General features: G+C 37.0%; 2 protein-coding genes across 5 annotated transcripts in view; both read right to left on the bottom strand.

The window, feature by feature from the left end:
* The window catches only part of LOC113066682 (uncharacterized), a 672,150-nt gene that overhangs the window by 497,468 nt on the left and 148,244 nt on the right, over positions 1–26,438 (bottom strand). The gene's annotated exons all lie outside the window — the stretch shown is intronic.
* Positions 1,049–25,590, bottom strand: LOC113066686 (diacylglycerol kinase zeta-like). 4 transcript variants are annotated; one of them, XM_026238639.1, is made up of 34 exons: positions 18,305–18,814; positions 15,774–16,785; positions 14,419–14,527; positions 14,151–14,246; positions 13,909–13,986; positions 13,760–13,816; positions 13,617–13,685; positions 13,465–13,536; positions 12,550–12,666; positions 12,188–12,259; positions 12,009–12,107; positions 11,838–11,920; positions 11,698–11,758; positions 11,284–11,397; positions 10,845–10,985; positions 10,616–10,694; positions 10,449–10,504; positions 10,282–10,344; positions 9,343–9,416; positions 8,880–8,991; positions 8,596–8,795; positions 8,422–8,522; positions 8,234–8,313; positions 7,438–7,507; positions 7,192–7,232; positions 6,912–7,102; positions 4,845–4,952; positions 4,452–4,520; positions 4,322–4,353; positions 3,943–3,992; positions 3,735–3,855; positions 3,618–3,654; positions 3,434–3,533; positions 1,049–2,570 (listed from the first exon to the last, which is right to left on the bottom strand). In XM_026238639.1, exons 2-34 carry the CDS (start codon positions 16,715–16,717, stop codon positions 2,454–2,456), a joined length of 3,813 nt encoding a protein of 1,270 aa, XP_026094424.1. In that variant the 5' UTR covers positions 16,718–16,785; positions 18,305–18,814; the 3' UTR covers positions 1,049–2,453. The 4 variants fall into 4 exon arrangements, with proteins under 4 accessions (XP_026094424.1, XP_026094425.1, XP_026094426.1 ...); XM_026238640.1 differs by having other exon boundaries at positions 15,774–16,762; XM_026238641.1 differs by having other exon boundaries at positions 12,009–12,104; positions 18,305–18,813.

Below are 26,438 nucleotides of genomic sequence, written 5' to 3'. Positions count from 1 at the left end.
TAATGACATTTTTTGTATATTTGTAAACAAATACAGAAACCACAATATATTAATGCAAATTTATAGAAAGACATTTCTCCTTTTCAATAATTATTTATTTTACTTATTTTAATATTATTTATACATTTTGAATGCATATTGGTAAATAAATAAATAGCGTACTATAATACAATGAGCTTTTTGCAATTATAGATACATAAAACCAATAAATATAATATAAATATAAAATTATACAATTTAAAATGATGACCATGTAAAATGGGGAAAATACATTTCTCTTATTTAATAAATGTGTTTTTTATATTTGTCACCTTTTATTTAAACACTTTTTTTTTCTTTTTTTTTTTTTGCAGTTTTTTGCAATCTCTTTCCTGATGTACAATTTATCTTATTATTAGCTGTTTACTTTATTTGTTTCCTCCTCATTTTATTTATTTTTAAGACCTTGGCCCTTTAGAATATATAAAACATTTTGAATTGTTTTGTTTTGTTTCTATTCTCCCAGTTATTTTTTACTCATTTTTCTTTCTTTCTTTTTTTTTAGTATTTTGAATGGCCTTTTTAAAGGAAATATGCTAAATAGTCCAGTCTATCCGTATAATACATTATATGATTTCAGTGATTCTCTGTTCAGATGAGTGTGTGTGAAATGTTTCTTTGACTTAACATACCATCCACCAAATTTAAAATTAGCTGAGGCTGAGCTGAGGTTAAACCGATTTAAAAATACATTTGTGTCCTTTCCCTTCTCCAGAAATGGAGCTAGAGCAGGAGAGAGAAAACAATAAGCTTATCTCCGAAATGATAAATGAGTCACAAATATCAACACATCCATCATTACCGGTAACTCATTCAGACATAAAGACCTCCTAGGGAGAGACAGAGCTCACAATTATACACAGTTTACCACCCGGCGCTCCAAACCCTGAAAACACGCCATTGCTGTGCGTGTGTGTCCACCAGTGCACTCAGTCAATTAAACCAAGTGCACTCAGTAAATAATGCAAAAAAATAACTTGTTTTTAAAGTCTTTATTTATTTCTTTTCCCCAAGTAAACAGTGACAATCCAACCCCATGAACAAATATACGACTTTCCCTCTAACAAAAATCGTATCTACTTTTATAAATAAAGCCTAAGTTCATATCACATACAAATGAAAGACCTTTATATCAGTACAGATTGTTCACACATTTTTAAAATGTTTGACGGTTTATATACATGTATCATCTATTTGGAATTGCATAGCAACTCATACAAAGCACTGACAAAATACATATTCATAAATCATAATGACATCTCACCACAAACACACGATGGCAATGCTGACAACACAGCATTGTCAAATGGCTGCTTTGTAAAAAAAAAAAAAAAAAAAAATATTATTCAAGCATTTAGTCAAATGTACATGCACATAAAGGTACCGGGTTGAATATACACAAATTTAAGCCGCAGCCCATGATATAAATATATCTGTTACCCAGCCATTAGTCAGTGAAAATGTGATATATCATCTTAAAACTCTGCTTTGTTAGGAGAGTTTTCTGCGTATTTATCGAGATCAATTTGACCAGAAACCAAAACTAACAAGTTGAAGTTGCTGCATGACTTAATAAATTCTGTAAAGAACCTAAAATCACACTGGTGAGAAGAAATGTTCATTCAAATATGTAGCAGTCAGTACAAGCAATGCTAAGAGAAACAATCCCATTCCTGAAGGAAACTTCATTCATTTAGGTGAACATTTAAGGCAAATCTATTGACTAAGACACGCTTACAAATTATAATATAATGGTGAATTAAGAATTGATTTAATGCTATCTAAGGTTGTAATTAATGGAATGTTTTCACAAAGTTCAAGCATTTACCACAAAGAGAGTAACTGGCTATAAGCAACAGCTGAGGAAGCATTCTTAAACGCAGGAGGCTATGAAAACAACGTCTCTGTCTCGAATCAGAACAAACATGTGAAGTGGAAGCCAGGCTAGAGGAAGTTTCCAGTGGATTACAGTCACATTTAATCTGTAAAACCTTTAGAAATTAAATCAGAATTTTTCAATTCAGACATTCATATTAAGTAAATGTAATCAGAAGCAGTGGAAACCTCTCCTGTTAATCTCTCGTGAGGTTTGTCTGGTTTTCTTTATAGTAGTTTAGTAAAAGCCACTTTCATACATGGTACTTCATCCCTGAAATTCCCAAAATTTTGCACATTGTGTCCTAAGGAGCAGCGTGGTGCAGTTCTGTGCGGAGCTGAAAGCTGGACGTGACGTAACAAACTCATTCATTCTGAAACATGACACTGTCTTTTTGGCACTGCAATCAATTCAGAGAGCAACTGGCTTATTTCTGCACACGTGCTGCCTCATAGCATCGCTAGCGTGTAGCCGCAGGAGAGAGCAGATAAGACTCTGTGGTTTGGTGGTGGATGGAAAAGATCGTTCCAGAGGCCGGTCACACAGCCGTCTCATGGTCCTCTCTCTGGATCATCTGGTGGTGCTGTCGGTTTTCCAAGTATGCGGCCAACTCCATGTCTTGAGCTCTTTCTGCATACATCTTTGGAGTTTCACCCTGCAGAATGACAAAGATATTTGTACTTATTTAATTAATTAAATTGTATTTATTTAATTAGATTTTATTTTGATTTTAGGAATGGCAGAATAATTTTAGGAAGGAAGGAATGAATAAATAAATACATAGAGAATTAAACAAATTAAATAAACAAACAATTATGATAATGAAGGAATATTTTTACTAAAATACATTATTTCTCTTATTTAATGCAATACTTCTGTTTATTAATTTTTTTGCCAATAATTTTTTGCATTTATAGATCAAACAAATCAACAAAATTATGATAATGTAAAATAAGGGAAAGCCATTTTTCTTATTTTTTTGCCACCTTTTATTTATACACATATTTGCCGGTATAAATAAAAATAAATAACTTACATTATAATAATATATTAATAATGATAATACATAATTTAACTGAGTTTCAAACGATGGCTGTGAGGTCACATGGTCATATACAGTATATTTGCATATGCCCGCCTCCAGAGCACATCGGCCATTAGTAATACATCATCGCAACACAGGCTCCGCCCACTTGGATTCAGTTGTTTATCAAACGCAAACAGAACCCATTGACGGATTTACGTACAACATGACAAACAGAAGAGTAAAAGGAGGTTCAGCCTGTTTCCATCATCTGTACATTTTCAGAAGCTAAATAATTTCATAATGTTTTGTCTGAAAATATCGTTTTATATGGATACTGATTCAAAACACTGACACACAGGCTATTAGTGCACACCTCAATGAACATATACAAATAATTATAAAAACATATCGTGTCTACTTTGAGTGTTTAAAAATCATTCAAGGAAATAAGAAATAAGTTAAAGGTATGAGGTGCGTTTGAATGTTCTCACCTGTAGATCTGTCTTCATGAGGGACGCACCAGCCTCCACCAGGTAACAGCAGATGGTTCTCTGGCACAGCGCAGCTGCCTTATGCAGAGCCGTCTCCCCTCTGAATAAAAAACCCAGAACCCCACTCCTAACCGTTATGATTGTCATTATGATCCCTTTCACCACAAATGAAAGCACTACTTACGTTGATTTCTCCGTCACATCCAGGATGCAGACAGGAGCTGTTCACGAAAAACAGTGAGAGATGATTAGAAGTGAGACGCAAATCTAAAGTCAAAACTCAAAAGTCCCACCGACTCACCATTATCAATGATATACTTCACAATCTCTTTACTGCCTGAAACGACTGCATGATGGAGGAGGCTGCGGCCGAAACGGTCCTGGACCAACAGGTCTGCCCCCTCTTCATGCATCTGAACCAGCTAATGACCAGATCAGAAGTCCATCAGGTCTGCCAATGCAGTTAATGTATGGATGGTAGTGATGGGATTGATTCTTTTTATAAATACCTTTTCGATGTTGTCAGAGTTCACGGCATCAAAAAGAAAACTGATCGATTCTGAAAGACATGAAACAAAATATGAGTGCTTTTACTGTAACAAACTGGTCATTTTAGAAAATGCGTGAATGTGATGATATATTTTATCAAATTATATTATATAAAATAATAATAATAATTGTATATTTATATTAGTCTATGAATACTTTTTTATAATAAATAAATGTATTAATTACCTATTATATATATATATATATATATATATATATATATACACTGAAAGAAATGGAAAAAAAATATTCTACTAAACTATATAATATTTTTAAATATATTTAAGTTATATGTTTGTGTTAAGTTTTATGTTTGTGTGTGTGTGTGTGTGTGTGTACCTTGATCACTGTCATTCCAGCCCGAATCTAACCTGTGAAATTAAAACTGAATATTAACACCACTATTCATAATCAAAGCCAAACACATATGCTTGTCTTACCAGATATTATTATTAAATATTGTATGTACCTTGGCACATTCACTGAGTCCTCATCAAGTGTGTTTATACGATTCAAATTCTTCATTTTTGCTCCCCTCCTTCAAGATGAAAGACATTGGGCAAAGACAAGCTTATGTAAGATATTCAATTGAAAATGAATATCTTCTGCCCCTCACTAACAAAAGAAATGACACTGGTGCTATGGTATATTTAAAAGTACCATGGCGTTACTGTGCCATTGTAGTGTACTTTTGTCGTAGATGGGCATTACAGAGCCCTAATTAAGCACATGGAATCATGGAATGGATAACTTTGTTAGCTTAGTAATGATACTTGCTATAAAAAGTACAAGGCACAATCCTGTTTTCATGGAAACAATCACAGCTTTGAATATGAAGGTCTGAGTTAAACCACTATTGTACCTGCACAAGCCCGGCTTTGTGGGAGAGTCTGGATTGCTAGCTTGCACGTGTGAGTCGCTATCTGTGCTCACGCTTTCCGCTTGGCCTTCAGCATGCGTCTGGTGAACCCTGCGAGAGCATGATGGGGTGGACAGACAACAGAGAAGACGATGACCCGGTGTCAGAGTGTTTACATGCTGTGGGGGGCGGGGAAAGTCATTGTTTGTGAGATGTGTATAATTTACTGTAACAGAACAACTGCTACAATGAGGTCTGACAGATGGGATGTGTTTTTTCAGCGATCTGCTGTGCGTCAGACAGGGGGAGGGGGGATGTAAACACAGATATATGAGTGTTTAATAGCAGGGGCCTTTATGAGGGACTGTCCTGTCTTGGATGGGCTCACATTTGAGTAACACACAGATTTGTGCTCGCTCGCAGGAGACTTTGGCACAAAAATGTCACTGTCTCTCACTCTCTCTGTCTCGCCATCAGATGTGCACGCAAATACAGAAATGAAAAGACTTCCCCTGAGGGAATAGACTAGTGCTGAAGAGCAACTGTCTTTTGTTTTGTTTTTAAACAGGAAGGATTGCATTCAGTTCCGTCTAGTGATACATATTTACTGCACACACACAGCCTTCTCTATACATACATTTATTTGGAATCCTAAAATTCATGTCAGTTGAACTTTTTATTTAAATTGTTATGCTAATATAATTTATATGTTTATATTATTTATAGGTGTATATGTATTTAAATTATAATTTTACAATAATATTGTACATGTATAATATTGTACATAAATATTTTTATTTAAATAATTCAATAATAGTTTATTTATTTATTTCATATAAAAAAATATTTTTTTTACTATTGTTATGCTAATAATATAACATAAAATACATAATATAAAATTGATTTATATTTCATATTTAAATCATAAAAATATTTAATTTATATCATTTAAATATTAATTATAATTATAGACTTATAATAGTTTGTGTCAATAGTAACAAAAAATTTAGTAAAGTTTTTCCTCAAATTGTTATGCTAATATATTTTATATGCAAAAAAAATAGATTCAATAAAAGCTATTTTATTATATTATAATATATTTGAATATTTCAATAATTTAAGATACTTTATAATAAAAAATAATTTGGTAATAAATGTATATTTATAAAAGTTTATTGTATTAATATTATCTTTGTTTCTAATATATATATATATATATATATATATATATATATATATATATATATATATATATATATTTAAATATTTATATAAATATTTATTTAGTTGTTTCAGACATTTACACCCCACTATATATTATATTGCTGTATATTATTGTTGGGGACTTCCTACACTTATAATAAAAGTACTGTGATAGGACCATAGTAATGGCATTAGATTTATTTTCATTTAATAAAAAAAAAAAAAAACAATACCTGGCTATGCGTTCCATACTAGACTAACTGAGACTTGTCATGGCACTTGTATACTGTTGTTGTTCTCTTGTTGACCTGACTGCTTCTATTGTTCTCATTTGTAAGTCGCTTTGGATAAAAGCGTCTGCTAAATGATTAAATGTAAATGTAAATGTAGATGGTAATATTGTGTTAATGGAAAATTAATCCAAAAAACAATATAATATTAATTCCATTAATTCTTTCTGGTACTTTATGTAAGTGCATTCCCATCTGTTGTAGATAATAAAATAATATTATAATTATACAGTATATTCATGCAAAATCTACAACTCCTTTTGGCAAAATTTAAAAGAAATTAATACATTTTTTTAGATATTTTTAGTTCCTTAAAGAATCATATCTACACAAATGTTTGTGCACTTTTGCTGTTTTTTTTCGAGGACATTCACAGTATTTTCATGCCCACAGGCGAAGCTAAACCTGCCCACGCACGTACTCTGCTAGTCGACGGTGATAAAATGATCTGCCAAAGTAAAAGGCAACATAAAATTGTACCTTAAGGCTGTGCAAAAACTGTTTGCAGCCCTAACAACGTGAGTTGATACCATTTAACCACACATTTTGTCATCTGAAGTGACTGGTTTCAGTCTACCTGCACAGTGGAGAAGGCCCAGCCGAGCAAACAGGAAAAGCGAACTGCTCTGTGCTGTTGGAACATCCCTCCACAGTTTCCATCGCCCCTGGCATTCCGGGCGACATGCCCGCCGTCTCCTTGGTGACCAGCTCCGGGTCCAAGATGAAAAGCTCATCCTGAGAGATCTCCGTCACATAGCTTAGATGCTCCTGCAGAGATATGCAATGCTGTAAGTTAAAAAGGCACAGTGTGACATGCAACACAGATGGAGAACGCAAAAGTTGTCTTTTGTAGCTACCTGACCGTGGTCTATTCTGTAGAAACGGTCGGCTGTAGTAGCTGTAAACAAACCAAAGACGGAAAAATGTGATTATGGGGTTAGCTAACACCAGGCTTGAAAGTTTTGGAAATGTCAAGAGCAATGGATCTCAGAAAAAAAAAGTTACTAATAAACTTTTTTTTTTTTTTTTTTGAGAGAGAGAGAGAGAAATTCTATGCTATTTTTTTTTTTTTTTTGAAGACAAATTTGAAATGCTCTACTTACAATCCAGGAAGCACCATTTTGGTGAAAGCTTTGGCATGTGCAGTGCGTCTGTATTCACACCATCCCCCTCCTGAAGAGAGAGAGACCGAGAAAGTGCAAGTGAGCAATGGCTCGTGTCCAAAATGGCCTCACTGTGTGAGTTCAATTAGTCACATCATGTTTTTCTGACTGTAATTGAACAGCAAGTCAACGTGCAATGGCTGTCACATGCTCAATATCACATGTTTGGCAAGAATAGTGGTAATTATAGTCAAAAGTGACTCTTAAAAAGTAAATTACATCATTTATGTTTCAGAGACATGTTAATGTCACCACAGGAAACCGAAATGTAATAAATGTATTTCTTTTCTTTCCAAGAAGTAGCATTAACACACAAGTATTCTTATTTAGCCAAGAATGACTCGGTAAAATCAAAGCAATTTTACTAGAGTTGTATATGATTGAAACAATATTTTCCTGCAGGACAGGATGCTATCTTTTAGAAATTGTTTGGATTGTTTTGGTTTCACTCCAAATGGGCGGAGTTGAAAATAAGGGCTTGATGATGTCAGTGAAAAGGAAAGTTGTTTTAGAGGTGGAGCAAGTTAAAGTATCTTGACAGACTTTTTTGGGGATAACATACACAGATGAATCGTTCACAATGAGACCAGAAACATTCATTAAAAGGTAAATAGTCTATTTGGATTTCATGTTGACTTTAAGCCAGACATTGACAGTTTAGATCCTCCCCTTTGCCAATGAGGAAGGAGACTGTAGCCAAATTGGCCTGTTGGCACATTTATAAGCTGAAAAGCACCTCATGTAGCTTCTCGATGTGCAGCCGACACGTCTCCAAATCACTGTTCCCGGGAACTGTAATTATCCCCATAGGAATCGCTGAGAAGGTAAGAGGAAACATAGGTTAGGGTTAAACCGTGTTTGAGAGGCAGAAGCTTTTCCAGAAGTGCATGAAAAAGAGCGAGGACAAGGAGAAGAGATACTCACAGGCCTCCCTGAGCTGCTCCTTGTCATAATGAAGAGCTTCATAATCACGCATGCTGATACGGTTCACCCGGATCTGCACTTTCTCTGTGATGGGCTGCTGACTACATCCAGAAGAAGAAAAAACTGTCAGATTTAATCCAGGATTGGACGCAATTTAGACTGAGAGATACTGACTCATATAGTTGTGGTAGAGAGATTCTTCTCTTGGTCTTCTGCAGCATGTTGGCCTGGTTCCTGAGGGTGATGCGTATGACGGATGGAGCCAGTCTACAGGGTTCCCCGTCCACCTGCACGGGAATGGGTTTAAAGGTTGTCAGAGTCACCTCCTGACACTGATGAAGCCTCTCGCCGTGTCCTCCAACCTGCAGCGTTGCCTATAGAAATTGAGCAGCAACATTTGGATGGATTCAAGGGTAAATGTAGAACAAATCCATTAAGGAACCAAAGCCAAGACTCACCAGAGAGGTCATGGTGAAGCCAATGACCTCAATGAGTCCGTCGTCATGTTTCTGTGACCCAAAGTCATTGTGCTCACTCGGGTTCCCCCATGGCATTGTACCAGCGCAATATCTACAGAACAAAAAACCCAACTCAGTCAGGATAATCTCATTTTAATGAACTTTTCTGATGTGTCTAGATTCTATTTTATCCTGGTATAAACATAATTCGGAACAGTGAATCTCTTTTATAATGAGGTTTTTAGTCCATGTTTCCTGTCATGGTTTGATGACGTGAAATGTGATGTCACTGGGAGGAATCGGTCTTCCTGGCAAATAGAGTGAAGTTTCTTTTTTTCTTGAATTTCATTATGCCAAAATAAAGAGTATCTATATCAAATAGCACAAAATAGAAACAAGTATGTACATCCGGGTAGTTACATAAGACATTTGTTTGGCACAGTTCTGCTTCAGGTCAGTTTACCTGGGGATGTTGAGGAACAGGAGGCACTGCAGTTTCATATCCTGCACTTTACTGGTCAGGTCAGTACCATCACACTGCACAGGAAATAAGAACAAGCATCCGAGGGAACATCGTTCGTTGTAAGTATTTGAGCCATTATGTAAAGTGCTTGTGTATATTTATTCATTGTGATTATAAGCTTCTAACCTGATGAAATACTATTTTTATAAAAAAATATATATATATATGATAGTAATCAATATAATGCTTTTATTTTTGTGTGTTTAAGTGAAATTGTGTGTGTGTGTGTGTGTGTGTGTTTCTGATAAAATTGCTTACTGGTGCTGAAGTGAGTCTCAACATAACACATAAATATGCATTATGAAGATTAATATTATTAATTTGTGAAATTTAATGTTTATTCATATTTATTAACACACACACATTTGTAATATAGACTATATATATATGTATATATAGACACACACACACAAAGACACACACACACACATATATATATATATATACACACACATACATGAAAAAACTTTTATATACAGTTTTGGTCAAAATTTTACATACAATTAAAAAAATAATAATAAAACCGGCTGTGGGTCATCCAGGTAACAACACAGTATTAAGAGTCAAGCATATTTAAACTTTTGAACGGGGTAATTTTTATAAATTCAACTATTATTTTCTCTTGTGGACTAAATGTTGATGTCTTTTATGTAAAATATATCTTATTCAGGTCACCACTAAATTAAAAAAATAACATGCATTTTGTAAGATCCCTTTTATTTTGGTTAGATAATTAACATTTTGCAGATACTGCAAAGTGTGTGTAAAATTTTGACCACAACTGTATAAAATATGATAAAACAAATATATTTTAAATTTAAATACTTTGGTTCATATTAAATAAAAAGTGTCTACATGTATATATAGAACTGAACCTACCACGACCCTGATGTGTTTGGACAGATCTTTGGAGCTGCCCATCAGGAAGTCTGAGAAGGCTGTCTGCAGAGGAACACAGGTATTTGAGCACAAATCCTACATCTTATAAATTACAAAAAGAATAAACTTATAATATCTACATGACTTCATTGGACAGACACACTCACTCCAGCGTAAAACATCTTATTGCGAAGTCGACTATTGAATCGTTCAGGTTTAGCCTCTGCGGAAACAAAAGAACATCTTAGAAATGTGAAGCCTTTCTCAAATTGTACATTATGCAGACTTTCATTTCAGAAACCAAATTCAGATTCCACGAGTGAGTGGAGCACACCTCGGGATTCGTGAAACTCCAGGGTCACGCGTGCATCAAATCCGAGGCTGAAGTAATTGTTGAAGACGTCAATGGGAAGCTGAAATAGACATGGAGTAGTCATAAGCTCGCCCTTACCATTCGTTTCAACTATTAAAACACTTTACACCATCATCCTTGATTTGTTGTGAAGCTAGAAGGATGGCATTCTTCTGCTAAAGTCTAGCGCCCTCTACTTGTGTCAGCTGACCTTGTCAGTCTGCTGTTCGTCTCTTTCCTCTTCACTGGCCTCTAAGTTGGGTTCCACAGTCAGATTCCATCGGTCCAGCTGGACCATGTTTCCATCTTCTACATGGGACAAGATCTTGGACACCGGTTCATCTGTGTAGCCCTGACAAGTACACACAAGTACACACATTTTCAAAAAACAATGGAAAACTTGTAATGGTTAACAATTTGTGGGGCCATTTTCTCTTGTTATGCCACTTTAACAATGGTTAGAAAATTAAATCTTTAAGCCACAAACATCACACTGCAAAATAAAACTTTACAGGAGCTGAAGCTAAAACCTCATCTTACATTCGAACATCAAAAAAACAAAAACAAAAACAAAAAAACAAGAGGAGGAAAAGAAATATACTAATTAACGTTTATAAAAACATAAAATCCAAAAGTATTCAGGTTCGTACCCCGCCCCAGTTGAGAGTCCTGGCCAGGTCGTTTCCTGTCCCGAGGGGAAGCACGGCCACGGCGGGTTGGGGGTTCAACTGGATCTCATCCAGCACTGAGAGAATCCAGCCAACCTGTCAAAAACATAGCATATAAATTCATTTAAATTCACTTTCTCTTCAATTCATTTAAATTCAACAGATGAATGAATCTAGCCATTATCTGAGAGATTGGCTTGGATCAGTCAGTATTATTTTAGTAGTGATGTGATGCCTAATACGTTTAAATTGTACTTCAAATCAGCTTCAAGTACTAGTCACACATTGCATCATTGGAAAATTTGCATACTCTGCACATACTGAAACCATATGAGCAGAAACGATATTTCCCACCATCTGGTTTTATCTAGATAAGAGCACAAAAATTTGACTAACCGTTCCATCTCCGCCACAAACGAGGATGCGCAGGTTGGGCACTTTGCTGTACATTTCTAACCTTAAAAAGAGGAAGAGAAAGTGTAAGAGAACAGGCTCAGAATGAAGAAAGAAAATAAGTTTGATCTATCACCTCTTACCCCTCTCTCGGACCTCCCTGAGTCAGGTCGAACACTTGCCGGGGGTTCAGGTACCACATGAATGAGCGGATGATTTTCATTCCCTTCACAGAAACGAAGATGAAGTGCTAAAGTTATGTGGCTGTAAAATAACAACAGATACCGCTAGGAACATTTAGCGTCGGTTCTGACCTGGTTTCCACCACTCTTCGGATTGACAAACACCAGCAGAGGCTTCATGTGCTGAGAAGGAATCGGTCTCACAACAAAGTTCTTCCATTTGCCATCCTGCTGAGAATTAAATACTGAAATCTTGTCACATATACAAGCATACGACTTTAAAAGTTCAGATGTTCAGAGGTGTTTGCTACCTCTGTGGTTTTCTTGCAGGGTTTGACCTTCAGAGATGTTTTCTTCTTTCTTTTACTGCTCTTCAATGATGCCTGTATAATAGAGACGGTTATTTTATATAGACATATTTATTTTAGTGTTTACATTTGAGCTCATCAATGCTGTCCAAACCATAAAACACTGTCTGGAAGATGCTGTCAGTTGAGGCATCATAAAATAACATAACTTTTTAAAATGTATTTGGAAGATATACATATAACATTTAAAGGTTTTACGTTGATGAGTTTTTTTTATATGATTATGAATGTCTGTTTGATCAAAATTACAGTAAATATAATGGTAATATTGTGTATAAACCCGTTTTCTTCAGGTCAGGTGATACCTGCTGTCTGCGGACTCTGATGATCCAGGTTGGAGGGATGATCACAGCCGCGTGAGCCCCAAGGGAACACGTCTCATCGATTTTCTGCATCATGAAGCAGCTCACCTTGTTGTGATACTGTAAGACACATAGCAATGTGCACTGATATTACCATCCTTGAATATGCATTTAGTTAAATTAAACCAGCCACCTTTTACACAAACCTTGTTACATTAGCTAACAGTCCAATGCCCATAAAGATACTAGATGATTAGTAATAGCTTATTAACATTTAAAAATGATGAATAGTTTCAACTTCAGATTGGGTACTGCAAAAACAAAAAACTAAAAAATATGAACAACTAATTAATAGATTATTTGTTAAGATGTATAAAAAGAGGTCTAGACAACAAAGAAAGACCAACAAATGAAGATCATATGAACTGAAAGTTTACTGACAATCCTAAGCTTTTCGATTTACACGAAATAATCATATGTTAATCATTAGTAAACATTATCAAGAACATTATCTCACATTTCTAGCTATGTGAATATGTGTTAACTAATGACATGTTAAGCATTATATAGTGTTTAAAATTATTTATAAATGAAAGTCATTATAAAGTGTTAGTGAATGTATTTTATAAATGTAGTTTATTCCTAAAAGAGTCACATTCAGAAATAATTCTAATATGATGATTTGCTGTTCAAGAAATATTTGTTATTATCAGTGTTGAAGACATTTACTGTGAAATCCATGATGCAGCAATCAAAGAAAAATTTATACTGACACTTTTGATCCATTTAATGCATCCCTTTCTGAATAAAAGCATACATTACTTAAAAAAAAATTGTAAAAAAAAAATCTTCCTGAACCCAAACGTTTGAACAGTAGCAGATAAAAAAATGATTTCAGATCAGATGTGCAACACTTACTGCTTGTTTACACCATGAGCAGCTGATGGCCACAATTTCTTTACTGTGGAAGGAGAATTTCTGCTGGAAACCCTGAGGAAAGAGAGTGAAAATAGGCCATAAATATTTTCTGGATGATTACACGTTTCATATTTTATAAGTCTTGCACTGACCTTTCCACATTGCCGGCATTTTCCATCTTGCCGTCTCCTATGGACCCAGTGATGTCTCATATGTGGAGTCTGAAACACAAACCAGCTCAGTTTTTTAACAAAACTAAATGATAAAGCTTATTTGAATGGACTAAAACCCTTACCTCTCTGACATTTTTCAACCCAGGATCTTTAAACGATGGCTTACACCTAAAGTTAATCTATAAGGAATAGTAAATTTCATTTGATGAGAAAAAGAGTTAAATGCATCATCATTTTGAAAACGTTTTCAGCTTTACAACAATCGTCTAACCTTCTCCAGCTGATCCATGCATACAGTGTGAACAGCTATTTTGCAGGATGCACATTTGTGGCGAGGAAGAGATTTTTGCTGAGAAGACAAAATGAAAAGAAAAAAAACTAAACAATTGGCATCTGAATCTCTGCATATAACATCTGACCAGTAGAGGGAGCTCGTGTGTGGAGATTCTTACATGCACACCACTATACGTTTTGCTGTCGATGGTTTTAAGAATAAAAATATGTGTCACTTACCAGTGACTTTGCAAAACAATACGTCTCTCCAACGTAACAGAAATCTCCAGACGGACTGGTGTCAAACCACACGTGTTGACCAAACTGGGCATTTTCCTGTGCAAGACAATTAATCAGTAAGCTGAACATTAGTTACAGAAAATTAATAATGCATTACTGTGTCACGAGTTGGAGATGGGAGTTTTACTGTTAACTAACATTGCGATAACTGAGTATGCTAACAGCTGGAAAGCTAACTTGTTTGTTAAAATACAGATGAGTAACTCACAGTCCAATCCACAGTGCTGCAGATATCTTTGTTGGGCTCACATTTGGCAGGTATCATGGTGCCGGATTGGGCAGCGTTATCCTGCACACCAGCCTTGGCGATGGCTTTCCTGACAAAAACACAGTGACAGTGACATTAAACAGACTAAACAGACTGTCTGTGTCCATCATATCCTCAAAAGCAAAAACGTTAGGAATATCTTTCCTGAAATGATAGTACTTTCCAGCCAGAATGCCTTGAGGGTCTCTTTAAATTGCATCTGTTTAATTCTGTATCAATCAATAAGACTATTTTCACCAGCCACCCACAAAGAACATTGTAGAGCATGGCTTGGAAATCTATATATTTTTTCAGCCTTCGATCAGCTTTTTGTACTACCATATTACACTGTGGATACCTAATGCTAAGCTAATGTTATTTAGCTAACCGAATTTGGAAGACGCAGCACTGAATTTTAAACTAAACCAAACTATACAAAATGAAAACTGGCTGGTCTTTACTGTAACTTTATTTTATACACATCTATATAGAATCTGAGTGTGCTATCTGTACATCAGTGTTCATGCTAAATGCTAACACAATTGACTAGTGCAGATCAGATGTGGCCTCTCCTTATACATGACCTCTGGTCCAAGTATAGATGCAGAAGCAAGTTTTCAATTAAGTTTATGCAATGAAAAATGGCAGATATTAGCTATAGCCTCGGGTGGGGCATTTCCAAGGTTTTTTGTAATCATTTTGTAATCAAAACCTTGCCCACCCTGACCTTTGTGTCCTAATCCCTACAGAGTGAATCAGTGATGCTTAGCAACCTGTTGATGAGAAGCCCACTGGGTGATCAGTAACGTTGATGAGTCACATGCCTCGCTATGGTAGCAGCTGTGCTAATGAGCAAGAGCTATGGAGCTTGTATCCACGGGACAGAGAATGAGAAGGTCGATGCAATGAAAAGCTGCATTGCAACTGCCTGCTCTTGCATTCAATCTAAATGTTTAAATGCTTTAAACTGCCCCAGTGACAGCTTTGTACCTTTTTTCTGAGTCTAGTGGAGTAGGAAGGCAACAGTGCACATCTGGATTCTATGATTGTCACATTCTGTCTACTGAGATACTGTCATCTGATCGATTTTTGCATAGATATATCATTTGCTGCCATTGTCCTGTGTGTGCGATTCTATGAGAGTTTTGTTGTAGATCATTAAACCTTTATGCTGCTTCAGAAGTCATTGACTGACAGGGCAGCACGGCAACAATTTGTATTGTTGTTCTTGGATTTTATGAGACCCTGTATATAATTTGCAAGCACAGCATGAAATAATGACAACTTTAACCTACAACAGAAAAGGTTTTACATACGACAAGAATCCACTCCAAGACTCCAGCCTGGGATCGTAATAAGCTCCCAGGAGAGGATTGAGAGTCGTATGACCCCTGTAGCAAGTAGAGCTTCTTCGGTTAGGAAGCGGCAGGCCTCTTCCTGGCCAGGGGCTTCCCGCTTTCGAGATGGTGGATACCCGTCGACGGCGCCTCCTTTGGCTGCTGCGGCAGTAGCGGACGTGCGGGCCCAGCTCCGCGTGGCCATAATGTGACGAGTTCCTCCGGAGGCAGCGGGGAACTCGGATAAGCGGGTGGGCCTGGACACGCTCTGCCAACACAGCTAGAGGAAGGCATTCCTGCTGGCATGAGACAGCGCATTCTTTGATCTCCCAGTCTGACAAATCGGCTTCCTCCAAGCACTCCTTGTGCAGCCCGGAGTGATGACTCTCATCCGAGTGGCCGCTGGAGTCCTCGCTGTCACTGTCGCTGTCGCCTTCTGAGAGAAGCACATCGGTGTGACTCCTGAACTCAGTGCTGCTTCCCTTGAGCTCCACCTGCCCTGGCAATGGACTTCGGCTCTCCTCATCCTCTTCCCCCTCTTCTGTCATCTGAATCAAGCTGGCCAACAGCATGGATGGACCCAAGAGGTGAGTGTCTATGTTGCGGAGCTTGCCCACCTTCTTCCGGCGTACGGCAAATCGAGGATTGGTCTTTGGGGTTGTGGTGCTGGAGCGCCGTCTACCACTGCTTTTCTGAACCAGCTGACTGCTAGCAGTTCGAGGTAAAGCCTGAAGTTGGACGCTGGATCGGCGTCGCTGGGTCAACACAGTGGACGGAAGGCCTACACTGGAGCGTCGACGGGCACGGCTGGCTGGCACGGCAATGCTAGGTCTCCTGTGTAGACAGGGTTCAGGTACGTGGTCGTCGTGCATGGCTTCTCCTGCCTCCTTCCTCTTAAAATGCCGTCTGAAAAAAGTGTCCATCCTGGATGGAAGAATACAGTTCTTTTTCTAAACTTCCCCCTGAGGCTGTTGATTGAAAATGATGTAGCCTGTCAGCATAGATAAACCATTTTAGCACTAAGTTCTAAAACTGCTGAAAGCTTGTTACACTGACCTCTATTGACCAAGATTTAAACCTAATCCTTAAAATGGAGATAATCTAACTAGACCGAAAACACATGCCCGTGCTTCCCGAAATTATCAAATTATAGGCAATTATATTATGAAAACACTATATAACCTCATCAACAACAGACTTCACAACTCCATTTACAGATGGAGATTGCATTATTAACAGACAATGAATCTGATCTACTAAGTATGTCCTTTCGGGTTACCTTAGTTAAAAACCCTGAAGGGCACTCTAACATCCACAACATATGCTGGTCATTTCAGAAGTGTCGACTAGACATGAGTTTATACTGGTCATTAGCATTGTTATGATTGCTTTGAATGTGGAAAGCTAACTCCGCCTGTCCTAGCACAGATTTTCCATTTGACAATTTGCCTTCCAAATCGCATTACTAACAAAGCCAGTGGACTACAAAGGTGCATTGTGAGTCCGCAGGTGATGACATCATGTCACAATGACGTGAAAGGCACTCAAGGAAATGAAGCTTAGCTCATGAAGGTCCTGATTATCACACAGGGATGTCCAGGGCAGATTATAAGGGCTCTCTGACCCTTTAGTTGTGACTGCCTGTACTAATTATAGCAACGTAACTAGTCTATCTTATTTAGAGGCGGATATGACCTAGACACAACCCTCAGTGTAAAGAATGATACTCATTGGTGCAAAGTATTTTGTAGTATTATTTACACTTAAAAAAAGTACATTACAGTACAGACAAGTTTACCTTTAAAAAAAAAATTGGACTAAAAATAATTTGTGTCAACACTTAACACTTCTCTGTAGAAAAACAACTGTTCTTACTCACCAAGCAGAATAAGGAAGTCACACTCAACCAAGACATCTCTAGCAATGTTATTAGTGAAGTGGATTCATTTAGTATCAAAAGATGAACTTAAACCCAGAGTCTGAATTTGAGTAGCTCCATCTAAATCAGGCTATAAACAAGATGCATAATAATATTACATAAAGATTAGTGGTTTGTTTACTCTGCAACAGATTTAATTAAAAAGCACAGCCTAAGACTATTTTACGTAATTCTGACCTATATTGCAATGATTTTTAATATTATTTTTATGTTATGTTATATTTAATGATTATATACTGTACATTGTGTGTGTGTGTGTGTGTATGTATGTATGTATATATATATATATATATATATATATATATATATATATATATATATATATATAATTGCGTTACAATATCTATGAATGTGTACTACTCAGCTGCACATATCACTTGTTTATGTCGACTACATTTAGACAGATTTACATTACACAAAGCTTTATCCATGTAAAAAATAAACAATCATAATAATGCTCAATATACCAGTACAAACACATACAAATCCTCCCTTAAACACTTAAAGTTCTGAAGCTTAACTCCGCAGTTCTAGTCTATCCAACATCAACAACAAAAATATATTATACAACCTGAGAGTTTAGCTCCCCGGCTCCTTCTCTGACCGTCTCTTCACAGTGAACTGACAGAGAAAGTCCAAGAGATGAACAGGTGAGTCAGCCACCCCCAACACACACACAATCACACACACACACACACACACACAGTACTACACAACTCAAGCCTACAGGAAGAGAAGCCCCACATCCACCCACAAACAACACCGCTCACTGGGAAGCAGCAACAAACATCACAGAGGAAAGAGCCATCGGCTAGGCAGGAGGGCAACCGGTAGGAGGGAATCCAGGGTGCATCGAAGCCTCCGGTTTAAAATAATGACCAATTATCAGCTTAACACTTGGAGTCTGTGCAAGACGTACGCACCAGAATATGCACTTCCTAGACTACTAGATCATGTTCCTGGCACATATGGGGCTGACACCAGGTGCTTTATAGGAACACAGTTAATGGTTTTATGATAACCATCTCCATCATGAACATTGTGCAAAGCTGCTTAAGAGAAATTATGCATATTTCTTAAGAGAAAGAGGACATAGCACTAATTCTGGCACGAAACAACCCGTGACATGCAACACCCACAGCTGTGAAGATGATCTGTGTGGTTTAACCCACGAGAGAAGTATCACATGTAGGTTTTTTAACCATTTTAAAGCTAATCATAAAGATGATGGCTTTAGTGAGGACACCTTGGGTCTATTCGCGTCCTCGAACAGGACGACAACGTGATACCACTCCACCCCAAAAGCACAAAGAGTGTCATTTCCATTTCAAGGCCCTCGTGCTGTTGCATTATGGATCAGCGCAAGAAAACACAGGCGAGGGGTGAATGTGCTTGAATATCAATTCGGCGATCTATAACGAACATCACCGTTTTGTTATGCCAGGGGTTCGAGCTTTAAATTCTGAGTGTTAATACGAGCCACTTGATTGTGCCCCTTGTTCTTTGGCACACTTCTGTGTGTGACGGACGCACACAGAGCTGGAGACTCCATGTGGATGTAATTACTGTCTTTTAAGTGATGGGGGAGAGAGATCTGCTGGCTGTTACCATGGAGTGGGACATCATGGCAGCCCATGTTAGCTGTCCTTTAGTCACTGTGAACTTCGCTTGATATAGAAACACACCCCAGCTTTTATATTAATCATGTTTTCATTTATATTTTAATTGAAACCCAAGTAATTCATTCCATTCACCCTTTTTAATGCATTGTTAATGGTCTTAATTCACCAGTATACATCAATCACAATCACATCAATCTTGTATTCATAATCTTTTATAAATTTTTTCTAGGCCACAAAGTCTTCTTGTGTGTGTGTGTGTGTGGGTGTGTGGGTGTGTGTGTGTGTGCGTGTGTGCATGTGTGTACACTACCATTAAAAAAACTGTGGTTAGTAACTTTTTTTTATGAAACTAATAGTCAGCAAGAATTTACAGTAAAGATGTTTACATTGTTACAGAAAATTCCTATTCCTAAAAAATGCTGTCCTTTTGAACTTTTTATTCATTAAAAAATCCTGGGGAAAAAAAAACATTTGCATGGCTTCCAGAAAATATTATGTAAGAAAATAGTATGATACTATAATGCGAAATGTTTCTTGGGCACCAAACAAGCGTATTAGATTGATTTCTGAAAGATCATGTGACACTGAAGACCGGAGTAATAATGCTGAAAATTCAGCTTCGCATCACAGGAATAAATTACATATTAAAATGTATTAAAATAAAAAACTTTTAATTGTAATAATATTTCACAATATTTCTCTTTTTACTGTATTTATTTATCAAAAACAAAGTTTTGTTGAGCATAAGAGACTTTTATAAACAATTAATAGACTACATGACACCAAACTTCTTATATCACTAGATTTGCCTGGAGTACTTTTTATTTCTAAAGAGTAAGAAATTCACAGTGGAAAACAGTACATCTGGAGTCAAAATTATGCTAATTAATAGATCGGATACCTTCAGTTAACAGCTCAAATCAATAATAATTAGATTACAGTTCACAACCTCTATTATCATTAGAGATATATATTTGTTATATAAGAATAGATAAACAGAAATGTAAATCAACAAGATATCAGGCTTGTCCTATTTACTTTTTCACACATCCCTGGTTTCATTGTATCTGATTAATCAGTGTACACTATTTCTAACAATTCCCTCTTATTTTTCCCCCTGGATAAACTTGCAGCAATGTTGCAGGAAAGCTGAATGTTGGATTGAAGGGGAAAAGGATGGCAATGCCACCACCTGCTGGATAGGAAACACTGAGACCATACGTTATACAAATGCATGACCTCTAAAGGTGCGCTATCCGCATAAAAAAAATCGTTATAGAAAACTCTCTCTCTCTCTTTACAAAAAAAAAAAAAAAAAAAAAATATATATATATATATATATATATAAATACTTTTAAGCTGCCCTGATTCGTCTATTTCAGATTTACATATATCTCACGACACAAATTATTAACTGAATTTACACTAATGATCCTGTTTAAAAGTTACGTTCACATGGTTCTTAATATGTTTAGTTGCCAACTTATGACCATTTGGAGTATCTGTATCTAAATTTTTGCTTTGTTGATATTTATTTTGCCTTATGGAATAGTGCAGATATTGCATCAATAATTAAAAAATACATATTTTTATTGCTAACTAAACATCATAAGGATTCTACAAGGGGTATGTGAATGTGAGAACATCTGTATATACTATATGAACAAATGACCACAGAAGAATGACAAAGGGTTTTTATAGAATGTCACTCACAACATTCTAGAAACATTTTGTAAAATGCAAACATAAAGAATCGTGCCATACCACTAATGATTTTTTTTTTTTTTACATGTCTTTGCATGGCAGCCTTACGGCGGATATTTTTAGAGCTTGTTTTAAATTACAGTGATTCACTGAATTTGTAGAGAATTTGTCATAGAATGTGTCAATCAAGGTAAAAATACTTTGGTCAATTGAAATCATGGTTATTTAATACGATTAGGTGTGTGTGTGTGTGTGTATTTGCTATGATCTAAAAGTTGTAGATACCAAAATTATAGGTAACAAAATAAAACCTCACCCAATTCTTGCTCATTTTGACACCAGAAAATCCTCAAACATTTATTTACTAAAAGTAAACAGTCAAAACAATGAAGCAAACTACAATCAATATAGGATCAATAATATAAATAAAATAATACTTTATGTTTTTCATGCAAGACTACAGTATAAAATAAACCCACAGAAGTTTAATAAAGTAATGAAATGTAAAATAAAACAGCATAGTCTTCACTGTATGAATTAGCTTGACTCTAAAGTTAAAAAAGTCATTGATTTGAGAGAAGTGGGAGGTTTTTCTTTTCTTTTTTTTTCTTTTAAGGATACATGTATATTAATTAGAGTGCTGTCACTTTAAGACCTGCTGCATGGATCCAATATACTGATCTGATATTCTCCAATTGTTTACATTAAGACAAAACCAACTGTGTTTACATGAGTACATGCCAAACCCAGCATTCTGACATATTTTTATGTGTATTTGTCTGTTCAGGCATGCACCTGAAGCCCAAAGTATTTTGCTTGTCCATGTTCCCCTACGTCTTGAAGCACGCTCACAGAAAGCCACCTGAAGAGCAGCGTATGTATTCTTTCACAGCTTAATGCGCATTTAATATCTTGTCACTGATTTTGTTAATTTTGGGCTTTTGTGGAGGGTCAGAAGCGCACGGGTGTAAAACAAAGGAACAGAATGCAGCAGAATAAATATTTTATGCCCTTCTGACATTCCACCCCCAGATAATGAACAATATTTTTTAAAAGTGTTAGAAATTGTTCCAAATGTAACACACCATAACTATAACAATACCTGCCCAGACGATACCATGTTTTTTTCAAGCTAATGAATTATTTAAACACAAACACACACACACACTGACAACCTATCAGAATCCATCCTGCTTTAGAGAGCCAGAGGCAGATGACACAACTGTAGCACAGACTTAGAATAAACAAGTTATTCTGTGTAGGTTGTGCTAATTGTTCTATTTATAGTTATTGTGCTCATTCCTTGCTGATACCGCAAAGAAAAAAATATTACACATACACTCATCGTTTTCACACATATTCAGTCACCCACATAGGCCTAAAGATCTCCATTAGCCCACCCTGAGACTCTGACCCTGATCCACACTTAGCTCCAGCATAGAACGAGACGTTAAAGTTAGATGCAGAAATGGGCCTGGTCCTCCACCGGGCGGAACAGTGGAGCCATGCAAATGAAGTCATACGAGATGAGCCACTGGGTGTGAGAGTGTTCAAGGAAACCTGTGTCTAACTATGACCTGAAAAAAAAAAAGCAGTTCTTTGATGCAATCAGCACATTTAACGGCCGTGTGGATGCACAGGTCTTCCTGGCCCTGAGGAATCTGGTCTGAACTCTCTGTACCCCAGTGATACACAACCTGTATGCCTCAGGTGTCCTAGCCACGTATGCCATTATCAGATTACACACATCAACACGGTGGTGAACAGGTGCCTCATCAGCACACAGATCAGGTGGAGTACAAATACACACACAAACACACATCTCGAAGGCCTGGGGACTGGATGATGGAGAAGTGGTCATTTATTTTGGAAAATTAACAGAGGAAAGTCAGTTTCTATGTTTGACAGTTTTACATCATTTTAAAAACCCGAATTTCATTATTAATTTTAAGCTCTATACTTACAACATATTTTGTCCAAATTTTAATTAATTTGTCATGTGGCAAGTTTTAATATTTAAAGGGATAGTTCACCCACAAATGAAATGCAGTTTCAAACCTGTATTTATTTCTTCTGTGGTACACCAAAGGAGACACTCTGTACATATAATACTGATTTTGTGCATAGAATGAATGTCAATGGGGTCCAAAACAACACTGGCCCCCATTTCACTGTGTGGACCAAAAACAGAAGAAAGTCATGCAGGTTTGGAATGAAATGAAGGTAAGAAAATGCTGAAAGAACTTTAAGACCTTGCTTTAAGGTCAGAAGGTTGCTTGCTGGAAGCAAACACCATTATCAAGGAAGTTGTGGCCTAGTGGTTAGAGAGTGCGATTCCTAACCCTAGGGTTGTGGGGTTGAATCTCGGGCCAGCAATACCATGACTTAGGCGCTCTTGAACAATGCACTGAACCCCCAACTGCTCCCCGGGCGCTGCAGCATAAATGGCTGCCCACTGCTCTGGGTGTGTGTTCACAGTGTGTGTGTGTGTGTTCACTGCTCTGTGTGTGTGCGCTTTGGATGCGTTAAATGCAAAGCATAAATTCTGAGTATGGGTCACCATACTTGGTGACTGAATGTCATGTCACTTTCATTATCAATGAAAGCTAATCAAGAAAACTGAAATGCATGCATGAGTGACTGAACTTCTCACAGAACCAGACTATAGCTGAATTCTTCTTAAACTCACACTTGGAAAAACTGGTTTTTCGTGCCCATAAATAGAGCAAGCGAGCTTCCATTGTCTGTAGTGCAATGAAAGCCAACTGGAAAACCTGCAAAAAAAATTCCAGATTAACATTTTTTACGCAATCTTCTTCCGGCTGGAGTTATGTGATGCACCTGATTAGATACTCCTCTAGGTTTTGTTTGTGAAAGTTGTTCACAGTGGAAAGCAGAAAAGCAGGATCAGCAAAAAGCTTTATTTAGACTTTAACATTCTAGTAGGGCTTGCAGACAGAGATGTTTGTGAAAAAGATTATTTGACTGGAAATATCAATATTAAACAGGAAATGACACGTGGAGCTTTTACCACTAAACCCAAAATTACACATTCTTTTATATTAAAGGACATATAATTATGAAAGTGCAGAAGGCTTTATATCTGATTTAGGTCAACGGTTTTGAAAGAAAGAATGAATTAAACCATCAACAATAAAACTTGGCTTTTTTGAGGTCAATACTAGTTGCACTAGCTAACCATCTAAACTCACTAACCTTTAAAATAACTTTTTTAAAGTGTTTTAGAATAATAATAATAATAATAATAATAATAACAAACGTAATTTTTGCTTTTAAGGGGACAATTCTGGACAATACAAAGACGCAAACCATGTCAGAATCATCAGTTATCAGTTAGTGCTGAGATGGAAAGATACAAAAAGAAACACACTTCCGGTTTATCTGCTATTTCACATCCTCATATTATTAATGCCTTGTCTTAGTCTTTCTCAGGTACACACACAATGGAAAACCAGTTGAAAACACACAGATCCACAGGCCAGGAGCGCGGAGCACAGGTATACGCTCTTCTCCCAACAGGTTGGACAATTATAGTGCGTAATTAATTGCTTCTCTAATCCATTAAAGGAATCTATTTCCAGGGAACCACAGGAGATTGTAAGATTAATTTAGACGCCTGATGAAATTTCGAAAGCGACTGTCTTTAAAATAAGCTGAGGTGATGTCATAGGAGTAAAAATTTTTAAGCAGAAATGGTTGCAATAAAGGATTCGGAAAAGTGTTTCACAAAGTGTTTCTTAGAAAGATGAAGAGTCACAGATTTCATCAGGTGGTGCCTTTTACCAAAGGGCTGGTCCAAGCAAAATGCAAGTTTAAATTGCAAATAGACATCAGACGTGTGGTTTCACTCCCAAATGTTTTGACTTAATGAAAGAGAAGAGACACCACAATTTCAAAAATGTGTAATATTTCCTTTTGGCATTTAAGATGTTCAAAAGTAATAATAAATCATGTTAATTTAACACTGAAGTTGAGTTAATAAAATAAAATAATAAATAAAATAGCTCATGAATCAAACCAAATAGCCACTTTTAGCCTTTAGAGTTGCTCAAATTAATTAATTTAACGAAATTTAAAAATGGAAGTTAAGAATCCATAAAATAGAAATAGCATATAAATTAAAAATTAAAACACAAAACTGAAAATAGGCTAAATTTCAAACAGACGAATGTTTGGAGTAAAGGGAAATAAAGACATATGTTCTCTTTTGAACAACCCTGAAGTCAAGAGTTCATACGAGAGCTCAAACATTTCACCCACCTTCTCCCAAAGATCCGCAGTCCTGAGAAGCTCTTGGTGTTGTTGGGACTAGTTTGAGCTGCAGGGGTTTGTGATGGACAGGTCTGAACAAGACGAGGATGCTGAATCTGGACCTCGGGGTTCTTCACCATCCAGGGGTCGGGACAGCCCTTCCAACTCTCCCTCAGTGTGCCAATTCGGCTGCTCCATTTCAGATGTGCAACCTGACTTCACTCGTCACAGCTTCACACACAAACTTCACAGGAAGCCAGTCCATCCAAGTCTCCATAGCAGATGAAAATCAATACGAGGGAAACATTCGGTTCTGAAGTGGAAGCACACTCCACGAGCAGTTTACCTCAGTCAGGCAGTCGTGCAGAACGGCAAAGCACCAGGAAGTAGATCTCGAAGTGTGGGTAAAGATATGAAAGAGAGATCCTTTCTTTTCTCGTCCATGAGCTGCAGCCAGTCGTCTTCCTCCTCATTTGCAGCTCACCTACTGCAACTCAACTGTCTGTTTGGCAAGAAGCTTCCCTCCAAGCAAACTCTCTCTTTGTTTCACTTTCTCCTCTTGCACCAGGCATGTGCGTACGATCCAGGAAGTGTCAAACAGGTGTAGGATTCCTAGACGTGTGGCTACCTGCCCCTCTCCTGCTGTGCCAGCCTGACTGACTCATTCACATTCAAACACAGATTTTAACAGGTTTTCTCTCTAACACCTCCCCCACACCACATTCTCCCTTCACTGGTCCAGGTTAGGACAGGAGTGTGTCACCATCTATTGGTAGATCAAGGGAACCAATGAACGACTGGGTGGTAAACCACCACAGGAAGCCTTCATCAGCGCACACAATTTTAAATGATGGTATTACATAATACGTTTCTACAATGATAGGAAGGTTTTCATGATTATATCTTCAAATATAAAGGGTCAAAGTGCAAAATGAGAGTACGGGAAGACTTTTTCGGCATTATATCGTCAGAGTGGGTGGTTTTGTTCACATTGGGACTATGTCATCACTGTGTTTCTGCAGTACTGTTCTAACTCTGGAACAGAAGAGCGGATCCCACTCAGACTTTACAAAAAGTTGGGTGGAACGAGGCCCACGTTGCGCTCAC

Source organism: Carassius auratus, chromosome 50, assembly GCF_003368295.1.
Source record: "Carassius auratus strain Wakin chromosome 50, ASM336829v1, whole genome shotgun sequence".
NCBI classification, from domain to species: Eukaryota; Metazoa; Chordata; class Actinopteri; order Cypriniformes; family Cyprinidae; genus Carassius; species Carassius auratus.
This window is presented reverse-complemented; position numbering and strand designations above follow the sequence as displayed.

Coding starts and splice junctions, on each gene's coding strand:
- LOC113066686 (XM_026238639.1), bottom strand. CDS start 16,717: ATGGACACTTTTTTCAGACGGCATTTTAAGAGGAAGGAGGCAGGAGAA. Junction 13,817..13,908: donor GCATGGATCAGCTGGAGAAG/GTTAGACGATTG, acceptor TATTCCTTATAG/ATTAACTTTAGGTGTAAGCC. Junction 7,103..7,191: donor ACAGAATAGACCACGGTCAG/GTAGCTACAAAA, acceptor ATATCTCTGCAG/GAGCATCTAAGCTATGTGAC.